We start from the raw sequence: 17,858 nt of genomic DNA, 5'->3' as shown, positions 1-17,858 counted from the left end.
ACGCAGCCCAGTCGGGTTATCAGGGGCACCAGCGTCAGAATTGTCTCCCAACACCGGCCACTCTTCAGAGGTCTCTGCCCTGTTGTGGGTGTGTGGCTGGACAGGGTGTCGTGTGCAGGCTACAGGTCAGGCAAAGAGATGCAAGGGCCAAGGGAGAAGGGCAGGTACTTGGCGTGGCTGCAGTGTGGGCCTCTGCAGAGGGATGGGAAACCTTGCAACTGATGCACCTTACAATCAATGACTTTTTTTTTCTTTTTTTCAGCTCTGTGGCCCAGACTGGAGTGCAGTGATGCGATCCCAGCTCACTGCAACCTCTGCTCCCCGGGTTCAAGCGATTCTCTTGCCTCAGTCCCCCAAGTAGCTAGGATTACAAGCATGTCCCACCATGCCTGGCTGATTTTTGTATTTTTTTTTTTTTAGTAGAGATGCGGTTTTGCTATGTTGGCTAGGCTGGTCTTGAATGCCTGACACCAGGTGATCTGCCCATGTCGGCCTCCCAAAGTGCTGAGGTTATAGGCATGAGCCACGACGCCTGGCTAATTTTTGTAATTTTTTTAGTAGAGACGGGGTTTCACCATGTTGGCCAGGTTGGTCTCGAACTCCTGACCTCAAGTGATCCATCCACCTCGGCCTCCCAAAGTGCTGGGATTACAGGCGTGAGCCACCGTGCCCAGCCCCAAAGGAGCACTTTTGTGGGAGACCAACAGGTGCATGATATTGGTGTCACTTCTCGGTCTTCAAAAATGATGGACACTGCTGGCCGCTGTGGCTTCCTCCTGCACGGTCGGTCACTCCTGCACATGTCCACTATAGTGGTGCTCCCGGGGACCCCCCTCACCACCCCACAACACCACTCGCCACATGGCCAAACAGGTTCGTCTTTTTCTGTGTGATTTCTTCTTTTGCTAGAACACTTATAAAACTCCTTAGGAAGTTTCAGGAACATTAAGGAAGTTAAGGAAAAGTTATAAATGCTTTTCCAGAGGCTAAGAAGAATTAGATTTATTTCCTACTAGCTAGTCTAGAATTTTATTACTTATCTATGTGACTTTTAACTTTATAATCTGTCTGGAGGTCGTTTTAGTGCCAAGAGTGGCATAGTCTCCTGGTGATGCTGAGCCCATGTCCCAAGGTTGGGGTCCTGGTTCCAGTGTCCAGCTCTAACCCCGGCCACTGTGTGTGTCTGGGCAAGCTGCTAACCCTCTCTGGGCCTCAGATTCTCTTTGTCAAAGGCAAGGCACCTCTCTGTGCCATGATGCTGTGAACGTCTTCCCTGCTGGTGGTGTATCCCTGGCACCCCCAACCCACTCTTCCTTTTCCTGGAGGTCACTGTTGACCTGGGTGAGAGTGTTTGGGTGGTGGGTGGGGACCACAGTCAGGCAGGAGCCGGCCAAGGAGTGAGCAGCAGGTGAGAAATGGAAACACGTGTGCAGACAGCTCTTTGCAGTTTGGCTGTGACAGGTGAGAGAGGTGGGCGTAGGGTTCAAGGAGGGGTTTCTTTTATTTTGCTCATGGAATGCTTAAATGCCAACGAGAAGGTGCTGAGAAAAGCTGGCGTGGCTGGAACCCTAAAGGTGGTGCATGGGCTGAGACATCTGAGCAGGTAGAGGGGAGGGAAGGGGAACCAGAGATGGGTGGGGTAGAAGTGGTCTCTTGTCAACAGGGAGGTGGCCACAGGCTTGGACATTTGGAGACACAAGGGCAAGGACAGTCCCTTAGAGCTAGCCTCAGGCTGAGGATGAAGATCAGTTCTCAGACAGCGATGGGTGTGGTGGCTCACGCCTGTAATCCCAGCACTTTGGGAGGCTGAGGAGGGTGCATCACTTGAGGTCAGAAGCTCGAGACCTGCCTGGCCAACATGGTGAAACCCCATCTCTACTAAAAATGCAAAAAAAATTAGCCGGGCGTGGTGGTGCATGCTTGTAATCCCTGCTACTCAGTAGACTGAGGTGGGAGAAGCATCTCTTGAACCCGGGAGGCGGAGCTTGCAGTAAGCCGAGTTCGCACCATTGCACTCCAGTCTGGGTGACAGAGTGAGACTGTGTCTCAAAAAAAAAAAAAAAAAAAAAAAGTTCTCAGACAGTGAAGGGAGAAAGGATTGCTGTGCAAAAGCTCAAACAGAGTGAAGCCCAAAACCAGCTGGGACCTGGGCCACAAGTCATCGTGGGCCGGGTTCAGAGGACACGGTTGACCTGAAGCCAGGACTCAGTGCAGTGAACAACCTATGCCACTATATGGGGCCATTTAACTTGCCATATAGACAGAAGAAGAAGGAGAGTGGTAAGAGCATTTTGGACAAAGAACACAATGTGAGCAAGAGCATAAAGATGGTAAATTCAGGAAATGAAAGGACACTAGAGGCTTGAGCTCTAGAGCAGCGATAATGGGGTTAAGGTGGAGAGACCTGATTTAAGAGCTATCAGGGTTAGAATGAGTAGGACTTGGCAGGTGATGAGGGTGAGGCAGGTGGATGAGGCAGGTGGATCACTTAAGGCCAGCAGTTCGAGACTAGCTCACTACAACATGGTGAAACCCCATCTCTACTAAAAATACAAAAATTAGCTGGGTGTGATGGCAGGCACCTGTAATCCCAGCTACTCAGGAAGCTGAGGTAGGAGAATCGCTTGAACCTGGGAGGCAGAAGTTGCAGTGAACCAAGATCGCGCCACTGCACTCCAGCCTGGGCAACAGAGGGAGACTCCATCTCAAAAAACAAAACAAAACAAAAGTTTATTTTTATTTATACACACACACACACATACAGACACATACATACACACACAAATATACATGTGTTCTGATGCAGAGAGAGAGAGAGAGAAAATTCTGCTGTGTTGCCCGGACTGGTTTCAAGCTCCTGGCCTTAGGCAATCCTCCCACCTTGGACTCCCAAAATGCTGGTATTACAGTATTTATTTTATTTTTAGGTGGTTTTTGTTTCTTGGGGGGTTTTGTTGAGATAGGGTCTTGCTATATTGCCCAGGGTGGAATGCAGTGGCTGTTCACCAGTACCATCATAGCTCACTGCATCCTTAAACTCCTGGGTCAAGCAGTCTTCTCACTTCAGCCTCCTGAATAGCTGGGACTACAGGCATGCGCCACCACACCTGGCTATCCCACGCAATATGAGACCAGGAAGTTGTCATCTGTGTGGAGAGGAATAAGTATAATCCCACGTAGGGGGGTAGTCTAAAACAACTTGGAGAATACCTTTAGATCTGGATTTTGGGGCTCAGCCTTGCCATGGGAAGGAAACGTGTGTAGCAGTGGTTACCAGACTTCTTCAGTAGTTTAAAACAATAAAAAAAAATAAAAATAAAATAAAAGACTGATATAGTGTTTTCCTCTTTTAATTTTGCCAAGGAAAGTCTTTTAAAAAACAAAAAAACAAAAAAACAACCTCTGTTGTTCCTGTCATTTAACACTAAAACGTGGCAAAACACAATCTCAACAACAGCAAAATAGCAGCCAGGTGTGGTGGCACTCGCCTGTAATCACAGATGCTTGTGAGGCTTAGGTGGGAGGATTGGTTGAGCCCAGGATTTGGAGTCTGCAGTGAGCCATGATCCTACCACTGTGCTGCACCCTGCTACTGCTAAACAGGTTAGCGGTGTCAGGAGGGTCTTCCCTCTTGCTGCTCAGTGTCTAGAACATTCTTGCCCAGATATTTGCATAGCACCACAGCTAGCTCCCTCATCTTTTATTCAGGTCACCTCACAAGGCCGCTCCTGTCTATTTTAAAGCTGCAAGCTTCTTGGTTGCAGTTTTTTTTTTCTTTTTGAGACAGGGTCTTGCTCTGTCACCCAGGCTGGAGTGCAGTGGCAAGATCACTGCTCACTGCAGCCTCAACCTCCCAGGCTCATGTGATCCTACCACCTCAGCCTCCAGAGTAGCTGGGACTATAGGTACAGGCCACCATGCCTGGCTAATTTTTGTATTTTTAGTAGAGATGTGGTTTTACCATGTTGGCCAGGCTGGTCTCAAACTCCTGACCTCAGGTGATCAGCCCGCCATGGCCTCCCAAAGTGCTGGGATTACAGGCGTGAGCCACCGCGCCCAGCCAGTCCTCTCTGTCTTAACCTTCACAAGGAAACTTTGAATTGATATCCACTTTTTGTTACTGCTTTCCTCAGGCCTTTTCTGTCTTTAAAACCAACCTCTTCTGCTCAGCCCATTGAACACCCATTCTGGGCCCAGGGGCCTAGGCTCATGCCTGTAATCCCAGCACTTTAGGAGGCCGGGATGGTCAGATTGCTTGAGTCCAGGAGTTCGAGACCAGCTAGGGCAACATGGCAAAACCTTGTCTCTACAAAAAAAACCCACAAACTAGCTGAGTGTGGTGGCACACACCTATCATCCCAGCTACTGGGGAGGCGGAGGCAGGAGGATCACTTGAGCCAGGGAGTTGGAGGCTGGAGTGCACCAAGATTGCACCACTGTGCTCCAGCCTGGGCGACAGAGTGAGACACTGTCTCAAAAAAAAAAAAAAAAAAAAAAGAAAAAGAAACACTCATTCTGTTTCACAGAATGGTTTATAGAATGGTGTGTTGCCTGATTCTGTAATCACAAAAGTCTGGTAAGATCTTTAAAGTAAATGTTATTCTGTCTTTTGGTAATAGCAATTACCACCATCTAATGTACTACTGTAAATTTGTTGTTTATTCCCTCCTCCACCTCCTCAGCACAGGAACTTTGTGTTTTGTTTGTTTTGTTTTGTTTTGAGACATAGTTTCACTCTTGTTGCCCAAGCTGGAGTGCAATGGCACAATCTCGGCTCACTGCAACCCCCACTTCCCAGGTTCAAGTGGTTCTCCTGCCTCAGGCTCCCAAGTTACTGGGATTGCAGGTATGCACCACCACGCCTGGCTAATTTTTGTATTTTTAGTAGAGATGTGGTTTTACCATGTTGGCCAGGCTGGTCTCAAACTCCCGACCTCAGGTGATATGCCTGCCTCGGCTTCCCAAAGTGCTAGGATTACAGGTGTGAGCCACTGCGCCTGGCCTTACCTTTGTTTTATACTCTGTTGTACCCTCAGCATAGCACACATTATTAGGCACTTAGGAAGAATCTGAGAAACGAATCAATTAATCCCCACTTTAACAATAATGAATAATGACTAGAAATTCGGGCCGGGCGCGGTGGCTCATGCCTGTAATCCCAGCACTTTTGGAGACAAAGGCTGAGAGATCACTTGTGGTCAGGAGTTCAAGTCTAGCCTGGCCAATATGGTGAAACCCTGTCTCTAGTAAAAATACAAACATTAGCGGGGCGCAGTGGCTCATGCCTGTAATCCTAGCACTTTGGGAGGCCAAAGTGGGCAGATCACTTGAGGTCAGGATTCAAAACCAGCCTGGCCAACATGGTGAAACCCTGTATCGACTAAAAAAACATAAAACAAAAAGAAACAAAAAAAAAGAACTGGGCGTGGTGGCAAGTGCCTGTAATTCCAGCTACTCAGGAGGCTGAGGTGGGAAAATCGCTTGAACCCAGGAGGCGGAGGTTGCAGTAAGCTGAGATCGCACGACTGAACTCCAGGGTGGGCGACAGAGTGAGACTCTCAAAAAAAAAAAAAAAAAAAAAAAAGACGGAAAAATTAGGCAACCTGTCCAAGAACACCGCAGTGACAATTAGCAAAGCTGGGATTTCAACCCAGGTCTATCTCACAGCATTTTCTTTTTTATCTTGCTGTGACTGCACGTTACGCCATTGATGGCATCCAGGACACACAGCAATTAGTATTTACTGTTTTAACATTTCTTACATGGGAATCACGTAAAGAATCAGGTAAAAAGGATTCAATTTGTGACTCAACCATTAATACTTTGTGACACTGGCTAATTTATTTCACTTCTGGGTGTTGAGTATGTTGTTTTTGAGACAGGATCTCGCTCTGCTGTCACCTGGCCTGGAGTTCAGAGATGGGCTCTCTGCACCCTCAACTTCCTGGGCTATCAAGCGATCCTCCCACCTCAGCCTCCCCAGTAGTTGGGACCACAGGTGCCCGCCATCATGCCCGGCTGATTTGTAAAATTTCTTTTGTAGAACGGGGATCTTGCTCTGTGGCCCAGGCTGGTTTCGAACTCCTGGTCTCAAGCGATCCTCCTGCCTGGGCCTCCTAAAGGTTCAGCTGCTTTTGGATCAACCGATCGCCTTAAGACCTTTTAACTCGAACACCTGTCACATCCTAGGACCCGCGAAGGGCTGAAACTCATAGTTTTTGAAGCGTCCCTCGGCACAGTGGCTCCGCTCCACCTGCCATTCGCGCTACCACCGCGGCCGCAGCGTCGCCCTCCGGCTGCTGCGCGTCGGAAGCCGGAAGCAGGGACTGAGCCACAGATTAGGAAACGCCGGTTTCTCCAGGGCTCCCCAGCGCCCCAGCTTTAGCTCAGAGGCCGCCCTCTTCCATTTGCTCTTCGGCTTCAGGGCGTTACCCTACTTCGCTCGACGCTTTGGATCCACTCGCACTTCCTCCCGTCAAGAACCAAAGGCCCCGGAAGTGACGTTTACGCGCCGTGCGTGACGTGCGCTCGCTGGCGGTGCCGGGGGCGGGGCGAACAGGAGGGTGGGTGTGAGGCGGGAGCGGACCGCGGAGCCCCGACTTACGCGAGCGAAGCGGGAGAGCGGCGGTTTGGACGCCGGCGGAGACGCGGGCGAGGTACGGAGCGGACGGACTGGAGCTAAAAGCTGCCCGACTCTCAGCTACGGGAGCGGGGCGGCGGGGCGTCTCGGGCTGGGGGCGGCGGGGCGATCGGTCCGTGCCGTCCGCGGGGCCGGGGCAGTTGCGCGTCGGTGCCTCCCGCTGTCCTTCGTCCCACATTCCGTCCCCCGTCACTGCCGCCTTCCCCGTTCCAGGCCGCCCTCGGCTCCCTTAATCCTCACAGTGCGCGGCCTCTGCGTCCCAGGCGCTCGTTGCCGGCATCTCCAGCGACGGCCGAGCCCCGACGGTCTGACGCGGAGCATTTCCTGGCCGCCTCCCTCTCCGGCGGCTCCCCTCCGCCCGGCTCCCACCTTCCGTTCAGGCCGCTGGCTCCGAAGCAACGTCTGTGGTCGCGCAGGGCACCTCCCAGGACCTCCCAGGAAGGCGCTGGTATGGGACGCTCGGACCCAGACCACAGCCCCCGGCTGCGGCGGGGGCGCTGGTACTTGATCCCGCGTCACCCTGGGGGGACAGAAGCGTCCCGGAATTGGGAGGGGATTTGAAGCCTGTGGTGTTGACGTCCACCCCGTGGCTGAGGGCGAGCCTGTGGGGCTGGGGTTAGGAGCAGAAGTCCCTACTTCCGAACCGTCTGGGAGGAGAGCCGAGGGATGCCCATCACGGAAGCTTAGGGAGAGAGAGGGAGGGACTCTGCCGCTTTGGAGGCTAGATCATAGGCAGCTGGCGGTGTCTCAGCGCGGGTGACCAATCCTTGTGGTTGGGAAATGTGTCGTGGGCGCCTGTGGGCTCGTTTTGCCTTTGAGTTTAGATAGGAAATTTTCCCAGGACGAGTTTACAGGAGCACCTTGGGAGTTGGTTTTTGGCTTGGAGAGCTACTTTCCCCCCTCTAAACCTAAAACTACTTTGTTTTTCTTTATTATTTTTTTCGAGATAGGATCTCACAGTGTTGCCCAAGCTGGTGGCAAACTCCTGGTCTTAAGCGATCCTCCCGCCTCGGCCTCTCAGAGTGCTGGGATTATAGGCGTGAGCCAGCGTGCGGCTTTAACTGCTGTTAAAGAGTCTGTTCCGGCCGGGCTTGATGGGTCACTTCTGTAATCCCAGCACTTTGAAAGGCCGAGGCGGGCGGATCATGAGGTCAGGAGATCAAGACTATCCTGCTTCACACGGTGAAGCCCCGTCTCTACTAAAAATACAAAAAAAAAAAAAAAAAAAAATTAGCCGGGCGTGGTGGCGGGCACCTGTAGTGCTAACTACTCGGGAGTCTGAGACAGGAGAATGGCATGAACCCGGGAGGCAGAGGTTGCAGTGAGCCGAGATCGTGCCACTGCACTCCAGCCTAGGCGACAGAGCGAGAGTCCATCTCAAAAAAAAAAAAAAAAAGTCTGTTCCTTAAAATTGTTGTCCCAAGATACTTGCCAGAGATGCAAGAAAATGTGATTATATTATTAATATTTAATGATAAATAACATTTTGCTTTTAAGAGTTACTGATTCATATCCGCAGGATTAAGAAATGTTCAGGATTTGAATTTTTAATGACCTTGTAAGCAGTCATGTTTCTGCTCTCTAAAAGTTAGCCAGTTGAGAAGGGACAGTCAAGATACTTTGAAAACAGTGTGGTAAGGAGTGTGAGCTAAGATGGAGCATCGAGGAAGGAACCGGGGATTTAGGCCATGCTGTTGGGTGTGGAGCCTGGAAGGAATCAGGGGATACTTTCTGCAGGTGTCCTGAGGAATGAGTAACATTCAGACTAACAGGGTGGGGTGAGGGAGATGGGCGAATCAAAGGAGAGGAGACCAGTAACTATAAGGAGGTGCTTATTTATTTATTTAGAGACAGGGTCTCACTTTGTCACCCAGGCTGGAGTACAGTGACATGATCGTGAGTCACTGAAGTCTCAACTGCCTGGGCTCAAGTGATGCTTCCACCTCAGCCTTCCGAGTAGCTGAGAGTGCAGATGGGTGCTGTCACACAAAGCTGATTTTTAAATATTTTGTAAAGATGGGGTCTTGCTGTGTTGCCCGGGCTGGTCTCAAACTCCTGGACTCAAGTGATCCTCCTGCTTCAAGTGTCCCAAAGTGCTGAAATTACAGGCATCAGCTACAGAGCCTGGAGGGTGGTTATTAAAGAGAAAAAGTGCGGGACAGAGATGTAGGAGCTTAGGCTTTATGTGATGGTAACAGAACCAGGGAAAGGTTTTTAGCTGGGTCCTTGTGTGGTTAAAATGAGTTTCTCTGGCCTGGCGCGGTGACTTCTACCTGTAATCCCTGCACTTTGGGAGGCCAAGGTGGGCGGTGGATCACGAGGTCAGGAGTTCGAGACCAGCCTGAGCAACATGGTGAAACCCCGTCTCTACTAAAAGCACTAAAATTAGCTGGGCATGATGGCGCCTGCCTGTAATCCTAGCTACTCAGGGGGCTGAGGCAGGAGAATTGCTTGAACCCAGGAGGCGAAAGTTTTGGTGAGCCGAGATTGCACCAGTGTACTCCAGCCTGGGCAACAGAGCGAGACTTCATCTCAAAAAAAAAAAAGAAAAAAAAATGTGTCCGTCTCTCTCTGTCACTCAGGCTGGAATACAATGGCAGGAACACAGCTCACTGCAGCCTCCACCACCCAGGCTTAAGCAATCCTCTTGTCTCAGCCTCCCAAGTAGCTGGGACCACAGGCCTGCCACCTACTAATTTAGCTTGCCTGGCTAAATTTTTTTTTTTCCTTTTTTTTTTTTTTTTTTTTTTGATATGGAGTCTTGCTCTGTCACCCAGGCTGTTGTGCAGTGGTGCAATCTTGGCTCACTGCAAACTCACTGCAAACTCCGCCACCCAGGTTCACGCCATTCTCCTGAATAGCTGAGACTACAGGTGCCTGCCACCATGCCCGGCTAAGTTTTTGTATTTTTAGTAGAGATGTGGTTTCACCGTGTCAGCCAGGATGGTCTCAATCTCCTGACCTAGTGATCCGCTCTCCTCGGTATTCCAAAGTGCTGGGATTACAACTGTGAGTCACCACACCTGGCCTAAATTTTTTTGTAGAGATGGAATCCTTATATGTTTCCCAGGGTGGTCTCCAATCCTGGCCTCAAGTGTTTCTCTAGCCTCAGCCTCCCAAATTGTTGGGATTACAAGCATGAGCCACTGCACCTGGCCCTAACGTGGAACTTTATGTAGCTCTTACACACAGGCTGCTATGTAGCTGATAAGGATAAATGTTTTCAGTGTAGTGCTTGATTATTTGCCTTTTTTTTTTTAAGTACAATTTCCATTTTATTTTTCTCCAGAGAATAGTCTGTCTCAGTCTTAAGGACTCAGCTCCTTACATGGGCTTTGGTGGGGGACGTGGGGCAGCACCCGCAGGTCTAAATTGGGGAGGGGGTGTTCGGTCCTTGCGGGCTTCACGAGATCGATTCCTGACTACTTTGCTGTGAATTGCACAACTCACACAGTAATGTAGCTTCACATACAGCTTGGGAAGCACATAGGCATCAAAGACGCTCGCTTCAGAAATGTCCCTGACCGCTGCGGCCTCCACTATGTTTCGAATGACGAATTTCTTAATGGCCTTGTCCTTGGGCACGCATCGGGCACAGTTAGTGCAGCGAATAGGCTGCACATGGCCGCGGCCCTTTTTGGCACGACCGTTGTTCCTTCTTTTCTTTGTCATTTTGGACTTACGGACCAAAGAGAGCTGCTTTTTTTTTTTTTTGAGACAGAGTCTTGCTCTGTGACCAGGCTGGAGTGCAGTGGCGTGATCTTGGCCACTGCAACCTCTGCCTCCTGGGTTCAAGCAATTTGCCTGCCTCAGCCTTCTGAGTAGCTGGGACAGACTATAGGCATGCGCCACCACGCCCAGCTAATTACTGCTGTCTTGTATTTTAATTTTCTCTGCTTATTAAATGTTTGAAGTGATGCCAGGCATGGTGGCTCACACCTGTAATCCCAGCACTTTGGGAGGCCAAAGTGGGAGGATCGCTTGAGGCTGGGAGTTGGAGACCAGCCAGGGCAAAATAGCAAGACTGCATCTCTACAAAAAAAAAAAAAAGATGCTTGAAGTGAATGTATACTCATTTTCTAGTTGTTTCTTTCTGTAAGGATGTCTGACCCAGCTAATTTGTAAACAGGAATTCTGCATTCATTTATCTCTACATTCTCAACACCAGTTGGGCACGCAAGTGTTTAATGAGTACTTAACCGATTTTATAAGAATAATTCATTGATTTCTTTGAATTTTGTTGCTGGTTTTCAATGAAAAAAATGTTATCAGTACTTACTCATTGTGATGTCTACATATAGAACTAAGATTCTGTTTACTTATATGAGTCTGGCTAGAGACATAGAATTTCTGTCTTGACTGGGAGTTTAATTTCTGGCACTTGTGGTTTTATTGGCTGCAGAACAAACATCTCTGGCAGAGATATCCCTCAAATGTAGGAAATACCTGTGTAAACCTAACACCTGTGACTGAGATAGAAATGGTACCAAGTGAGTGGCTTCTTAGCCCATCAGTAAAGTTATCATACCATAGGCCGGGTGTGGTGACTCATACCTGTAATCCCAACACTTTGGGAGGCTGAGGTGGGCAGATCACTTAAAGCTAGGAGTTTGAGATCAGCCTGGATCAAGATGTTGAAACTCCGTCTCTACTAAAATACAAAAAACTTAGGCATGGTGGTGTGCACCTGTGATCTCAGCTATTCGGGAATCTTTGGCACAAGAATCTCTTGATCCCGGGAGGCGGCGGTTGCAATAAGCCAAGATCGTACTACTGCACTCCATCCTGGGCAACAGAGTGAAACTCTGTCTCAAAAACAAAACAAACAAACAAAAAAAAAGTGATCACACTAAAACCAAGAGTTTCAGGCTGGTGCAGTGTCTCGTGCCTATAATACCAGTGCTTTGGGAGGCCGAAGTGGGAGGATCGCTTGAGCCTAGGAGTTCCAGGCTGCAGTGAGCTGTGATCAAGCCACTGCACTACAGCCTGCGTTGACAGAGTGATACCCTGTCTCTATAAGAATTTTCATAGTTCAGACCAAACATCTTGAAAGTCTTATGAAATACACACTTCTATCATAAAGCACTGTAGAAACATCATGTGTGTTATTTCACATGGCTGAAGTGAGTTTAAATCTGGACTATTGTTACAATATGTAAACATGTGAAATTACAGTTATCCCACTTAATACTATTTAACTTATGTTTATCAGTTTGATGTTTAGATAAAGCTCCTAAAATGCTTTAGGAAAACATTATACTTTTATGGTGCTGTGTTCAAGTTTCCTGTGAAATTCCTGTTTTCAGTGAAGTTACTGTCAGTGAGATACGAAGTGTAATTTATAGTAGACCTTTTTTTTTCTTTTTTTGAGATGGAGTCTTGTTCTGTCACCCAGGCTGGAGTGTGGTGGCGCGATCTCTACTCACTGCAACTTCCGCCTCCCCAGTTCAAGTGATTCTCGTGCCTCAGCCACCTGAGTAGCTGGGAATATGGGCTCCTGCCACCATGCCCAGCTAATTTTTTTTGACGGGGGGGCATGGTGAGACTGAGTTTCACTCTTGTTGCCCAGGCTGGAGTGCAATGGTGCAATCTTGGCTTACATCCTCTGCCTGCTGGGTTCAAGTGATTCTCCGGCCTCAGCTTCCCAAGTAGCTGGTGTTAACAGGCACGCAGCACCATGCCAAGCTAATTTTTTTTATTTTTAGTAGAGACGGGGTTTCACCATGTTGGCCAGGTTGGTCTCGAATTTCTGACCTCCAGTGATCCACCTGTCTCGGCCTCCCAAAGTGCTGGGATTACAGGTGTGAGCCACTGTGCCCGGCCCTAGTGGAACATTTTGTTTCTGGTAGCATAGCTCTCTTGGCAATGGACATTAAGATGACCAAAAACCATGATTATGATCAATTAATTAAATGTGGTTAAAAGTCAGAAGTTAGAGTATGTGTTCATGAATGCGTAAAATATTACACACTGAGAGAGTATTAAGCTTTTTATTTCCCCCTGGTAACAGTGAGGAGATTGCTGAAATCTCTGAAGCAGGAATGTAGCAAGAATTTTGAGGGCTCTAAATTCTCTGCTGTTTCACGCTAAGGAATGGTTTGGCAGCATCCTCTGTGCTAGGCACAGAACAACTCGGGGAATTGTACAAAGACCTTCTGAACCATATTTGAAGCTAGTCTATTCAGTTCCCATTCAAAATAAATACACAACTGTAATTGAATTTATGGTGATTTGGTCTGTATTCTAAAATTAAAATTGCTTTTGGGGATTTTCACATAGGGGTATATTTATAATTTTCTGTGTGCTTTGCAGTTAAAAATACATAATGAAAGTGTTTTATTTTTGTAGTTCCTCTGTTAGAATTTTCTAATTTTAAGCACTTTCATTTTTCCTTTAGAAGGTACTTTGGAGCACATAAAAGAAAACGCCTTTAGAAATTGAACATAGAAAAATGTTTATTAATGAAAGAAAATATTTTCTTATTGTGCTATAATTTTTTTCAGTGGAATATATCATTTACTTGTTCCACATCTTGTTCCAGAAAGGATTTGTAACGACTTACAAAGATACATGCGACATACTGTTGGTAACATACAGAGATAGTGGGTGAGGAATTCAGGACTGAGGGGAAATTAAGATGGAAACAGGAATGAATTGTGTACACAGAGCATTTGGACTGAAGTCTTACGTGTTAGAAGGCCACACATTTGGCTTTGCTTTTGAGTAGCCAGTTCAGAGAGAAATATAATCAGTTACATGGGTCAGTGACCATAAGACAAAAGATCATTTCTGGTTTGGATTCCCAAAGACTCTTTACAGCATGCATTTTCAAAGGCCTAGTTGTCGAGTTTTACTTTATGTGTTAGTAAAACTCCTTATTGGCTTTTTGTGTAAGACGTGATAAAAACATCAAAATATTCCATAAAAGCATTTCTCTTGCTTGCAAAATAATGTGATCCGAGTACTTATATCTCTAGACTGATTTAAGGATCTGTTTTAGATTATCTAGGTAAGTAGGTGAATTGCACATTCTTCAGCCACCTTCCATACTTTCTCAGTGGATCTTTTGTAATGAATTTATCAGCAGTGGGGTTTGAGTTTGTGCTTCCTGACAAGTTCCTTGAGTGCATCTGTTTTCTGTTGTTGGTGAATCACGGAGCCATATGTTTTAACAGGCATGCTTTATCATGGGGGTATCACAATGGAACAGTCTGACAAGGGCACATATTTGTTTGTTTGTTTTTTGGAAGAAAATCACTTTATTCTGATTAACTCAACAAAGAATAAAATCATAACAGCTTGTTTAAGGGTGCCACACAAACATCTACCCAGCCATCTTAATGAAATTCTGCACAGTGAGAACACCCTTTTCCATTGCAGTCCTGAAGCAGGGAAGCTATGAGAGAGGAGAGGTTTACCTGACGATTATACTTATACCTTCACTATCAGTTGTGTTTGTGTGCTAAATAACTTGGTTATGAGAGCTAATTTTCCATTTCTCCAATTCAGACTTCCTGATTAGGCCAATCTGTTTGCAAGTCTGCACTGTTTCAGCACCTTATTGAAACCCTCACAGAGTTTCCTGTCACCTTGGTTCTGGGCACATTCCAAAACTGTTTTATGTCATAGGAGCAAGACCGCTGCTGCCGTGCCAGCTGGGTTCCCTGAGGCTCGTGGTAGGTGATACCAGGCCTTGAGGCTCACCATGACTTCCTCCACCGAAGCCTCGGTGGTGGCATGACCCGGTGTGTGTCCGACAGGGGCACATATTTGAATGAAAGCCATTTCACCTCCATACAGAGATGGGCTGAGGGAATACCAAACAGACTGAAGATTCATTTCTGGAAGTAGGTTTTGGGATGCGAGCGCCAGCACAGAGAGCATTGGCTTGAAAGCCCAGGCGTATGATTATTTTTAAAATGGGAGTAGATCCACTCATCTTAGATGAAAATGTCCAGTAAGTTGTGTTGTCTGTATTTGCTCCAGCTAAAGAGTTGCACTTTCAAGTAATAATAGTTGAAATTTATCAAACGCTAGCAGGAGCCAGGCATTGTGCTAATGGAGAGAGACCATCCTTATTCACTCCTGCTCAGTAAACTGGGTGAAACTGCCCTTGCCTAAATATAGTTATGTAATGCTATGTTTCCTTAATTGTATATCTGTAAAGCTTTTGACATTGTTTTCTAAATGTGTTCCTCAAAAAGGAGTTGGGCTGGTGACCAAAGCTTTGAATAGAATATTGTAAGAAAGCAAATACAAAGTGTACAACAAAAAACACCTGACGAGATGTTGTTCACCTGTAGTCGCAGCTACTTGGGAGGCTGAGGCAGGAGGATTGCTGGAGTTCAGGTGTTAGAGGCTGCAGTGCGCTATAATTGCGTCTGTAAATAGCCACTACACTCTAGCCTCGGCAACAAAGCAAGACTCCATCTCTGAACAAACAAACAAAACTATAACGAAATAGAATGTCTAAGACTTATTGTAACTGGTGCCTCACAAGATAATATGCTTGGGTCCTGTTTAGCAAGTTGGATTATACTTTATTTGTGTAAATTTATTGGCCATTGCAGTTGGGGTTGTATTGAGAATGTAGATTTTGTCTAGTGAGAGTGTAGATTTTATTTGTATGAGTGCATGTGGATTTTATTTGTCTAGGGTTTTAAATGTTGTATAGTCGGCTGGGTGCGGTGGCTCACGCCTGTAATCCCAGCACTTTGGGAGGCCGAAGTGGGCGGATCATGAGGTCAGGAGATCGACACCATCTTGGCTAACACGGTGAAACCCCATCTCTACTAAAAATACAGAAAATTAGCCGGGCGTGGTGGCGGGCGCCTGTAGTCCCAGCTACTCAGGAGGCTGAGGCAGGAGAATGGCATGAACCCGGGAGGTGGAGCTTGCCATGAGCAGAGATCACGCCACTGCACTCCGGCCTGGGCGACAGAGCGAGATTCCGTCTCAAAAAATAAAAAATAAATAAAAATAAATAAATGTTGTATAGTCATGAGTGGACACTTTTTAATACCATGTATGAGAAATTCAGTGGCAAAGTGCTTTCATACCCATATGATAACTGCTGATGCTTTTATAAAACATTAAGGTGTTACTTGCCCCAGGAAATACAGTGTTTTATGACAGAGACAGTACTGAAATTCAGTATTTAAGTTCTTTAAATATCAGCTATATTGAGTAGACACTGCTTTCTCCCAAGAGCCTATTTTTGGCTTGTGACATATTAGGGAACAAATTGCAGACACAGTTTTTTCATTACCTGTAAGAGCACTTATAGGATGTAAGCTATTTCCTTAAAGAGGAATTTTTGCCTTTTCAATACTTCCATCTAGTAACTCAGTGCATTAAAAGATACATATTTTTAGTGCCATAAATACATTGGTACATTTAAATATACACACATATAATGGTGCTTGAGAAATAAGTTGAGATTATTTTAAGGTTAAGGTTCTTAGATTCTGACAGAAAAACTGGTCAGCCAGTTGGACTACAGGTCCAACCAGTTCAGCCCCAAACATAAGCAATAGTGATTATGATAGTGATTCTGCCATTTAGGTCAGTGAAATGCAAAGATTTCAGTTTCATTCTTCAGCGAATGCTTTACGTGTGTTTGGAGAAGAATCTGAGTACTAGAAAATACTTTTCTCCTGTGTTCGTTCTACTGTTACATATACGGTTTGAATTCTTAATTTTAGAAATTATACTTTTCAGATCTAGAATTTCAGTTTGACACTTAACAAATTCCAATTTGCAGTTGAAATTCTTAATCTTTTTATAAGTTTTCCCTCTTTTCTTTTTCTTATTTTTTGAGACGGAGTCTCTCACATTGTTGCTTAGGCAGGAGTGCAGTGGTGTGATCTTGATTCACTGCAGCCTCTACCTCCCAGGTTCAAGCAGTTCTTCTGCCTCAGCCTCAGTAGTGGAAATTACAGACGTGTGCCACCACACCTGGCTAATTTTTGTATTTTTTAGTAGAGACAGGATTTCACCATGTTGGCCAGGCTGATCTCAAACTCCTGACCTCAGGTGATCCACCCGCCTCAGCCTCCCAAAGTGTTGGAATTACAGGTGTGAGCCATCGCGCCCGGCCTTCCCTCTTTTTTTCTGTTTTTAAAAACATACCATTAAATAAGTCTTTCTGGTAAAATCAAGTATAAATCATCTGAGCATCTGTTTCTATTATCTGCTTTTTCTGTTGGTTTTTAGTTTTCTGAATGTGAGGCATTGTGAATACAGTAAGGGTCTGGATGATGCTGTTTTTCAGAGAAGAAATCACTCTTCCTTTTGCTAGGCAGGTAGAGTGGGGCTGATCACCTAATACTGCTAGAGACTGAGCTGAGGGTGGAGGTTGTGTTGCAGGTTGGATAACGGCTGCATTTCACTCTGATTTGTCCTTACTCCTAGCAGGTACCCACCTAAGCCTTTCAGTTGATAGTCTGGTGAGTTTATAGGAGTCCCTCCCCAACAGGGGTTTTATACTGTCATACTTGTCTTTTGAGAACAATGAGATTGCTGAAAATTTCACTCTTGATTTACAGAGGCTTTCAGTTTTGTTTTGAAACCTTCCCTGTGTGGCTATAGAATTTGGATTATATCTTCAGGGGAAAACCAGCCCCCTCCCCAGACCTTTGACTCCTATTTCACTGGGCTCTTGAGCCGCAAAAGTCATAATCTTAGGCTGGGCGCATTGACCTACACCTGTAATCCCAGCACTTTGGGAGGCCAAGGTGGGAGGCTCACTTGAGCCCAGGAGTTCAAGACCAGCCTGGGCAACAAGGACCTCATCTATATAAACAAAAATAAAAAAAAAACTATCCAGATGTGGTGGCTTGAACTAATGGTACCAGATACTCAGGAGGCTGAGGCTCAAGATTGCTTGAGCCCAGGCGTTCGAGGCTGCAGTGAGCCATGATTGTGCCACTGCATTCCAGCCTGGGTGACAGGGAGACTCTGTCCCAATTTAAAAAAAGTCTTGGCTGGGCGCGGTGGCTCATGCCTGTAATCCCAGTACTTTGGGAGTCCGAGTTGGACGGGTCGCAATAAGGTCAGGAGTTCGAGCCCAGCCTGGCTAACATAATGAAACCCTGTCTCTACTAAAAATACAAAAATTAGCTGGGTGGGTGGTGGGCGCCTGTAATCCCAGCTACTGGGAGGCTGAGGCAGGAGAAACGAAACTCGGGAGGGGAGCCAGTGAGCCGAGATCCGCCAC

At 46.7% G+C, this 17,858-nt stretch overlaps 1 protein-coding gene across 1 annotated transcript; it reads right to left on the bottom strand.

Annotated features, from left to right (window-relative positions):
* Positions 1–9,888: 9,888 nt before the first annotated feature.
* Positions 9,889–10,334, bottom strand: LOC115896149 (40S ribosomal protein S26-like). Its single transcript, XM_030926562.1, has one exon. It carries the CDS (start codon positions 10,310–10,312, stop codon positions 9,965–9,967), a length of 348 nt encoding a protein of 115 aa, XP_030782422.1. The 5' UTR covers positions 10,313–10,334; the 3' UTR covers positions 9,889–9,964.
* Between the last annotated feature and the right edge of the window lie 7,524 nt (positions 10,335–17,858).

The sequence above is a fragment of the Rhinopithecus roxellana genome, unplaced genomic scaffold (assembly GCF_007565055.1).
Source record: "Rhinopithecus roxellana isolate Shanxi Qingling unplaced genomic scaffold, ASM756505v1 contig5454, whole genome shotgun sequence".
Taxonomy (NCBI): Eukaryota; Metazoa; Chordata; class Mammalia; order Primates; family Cercopithecidae; genus Rhinopithecus; species Rhinopithecus roxellana.
The sequence above is the reverse complement of the archived record's forward strand: the minus strand, read 5'-3'. Positions and strand labels throughout refer to the sequence as shown.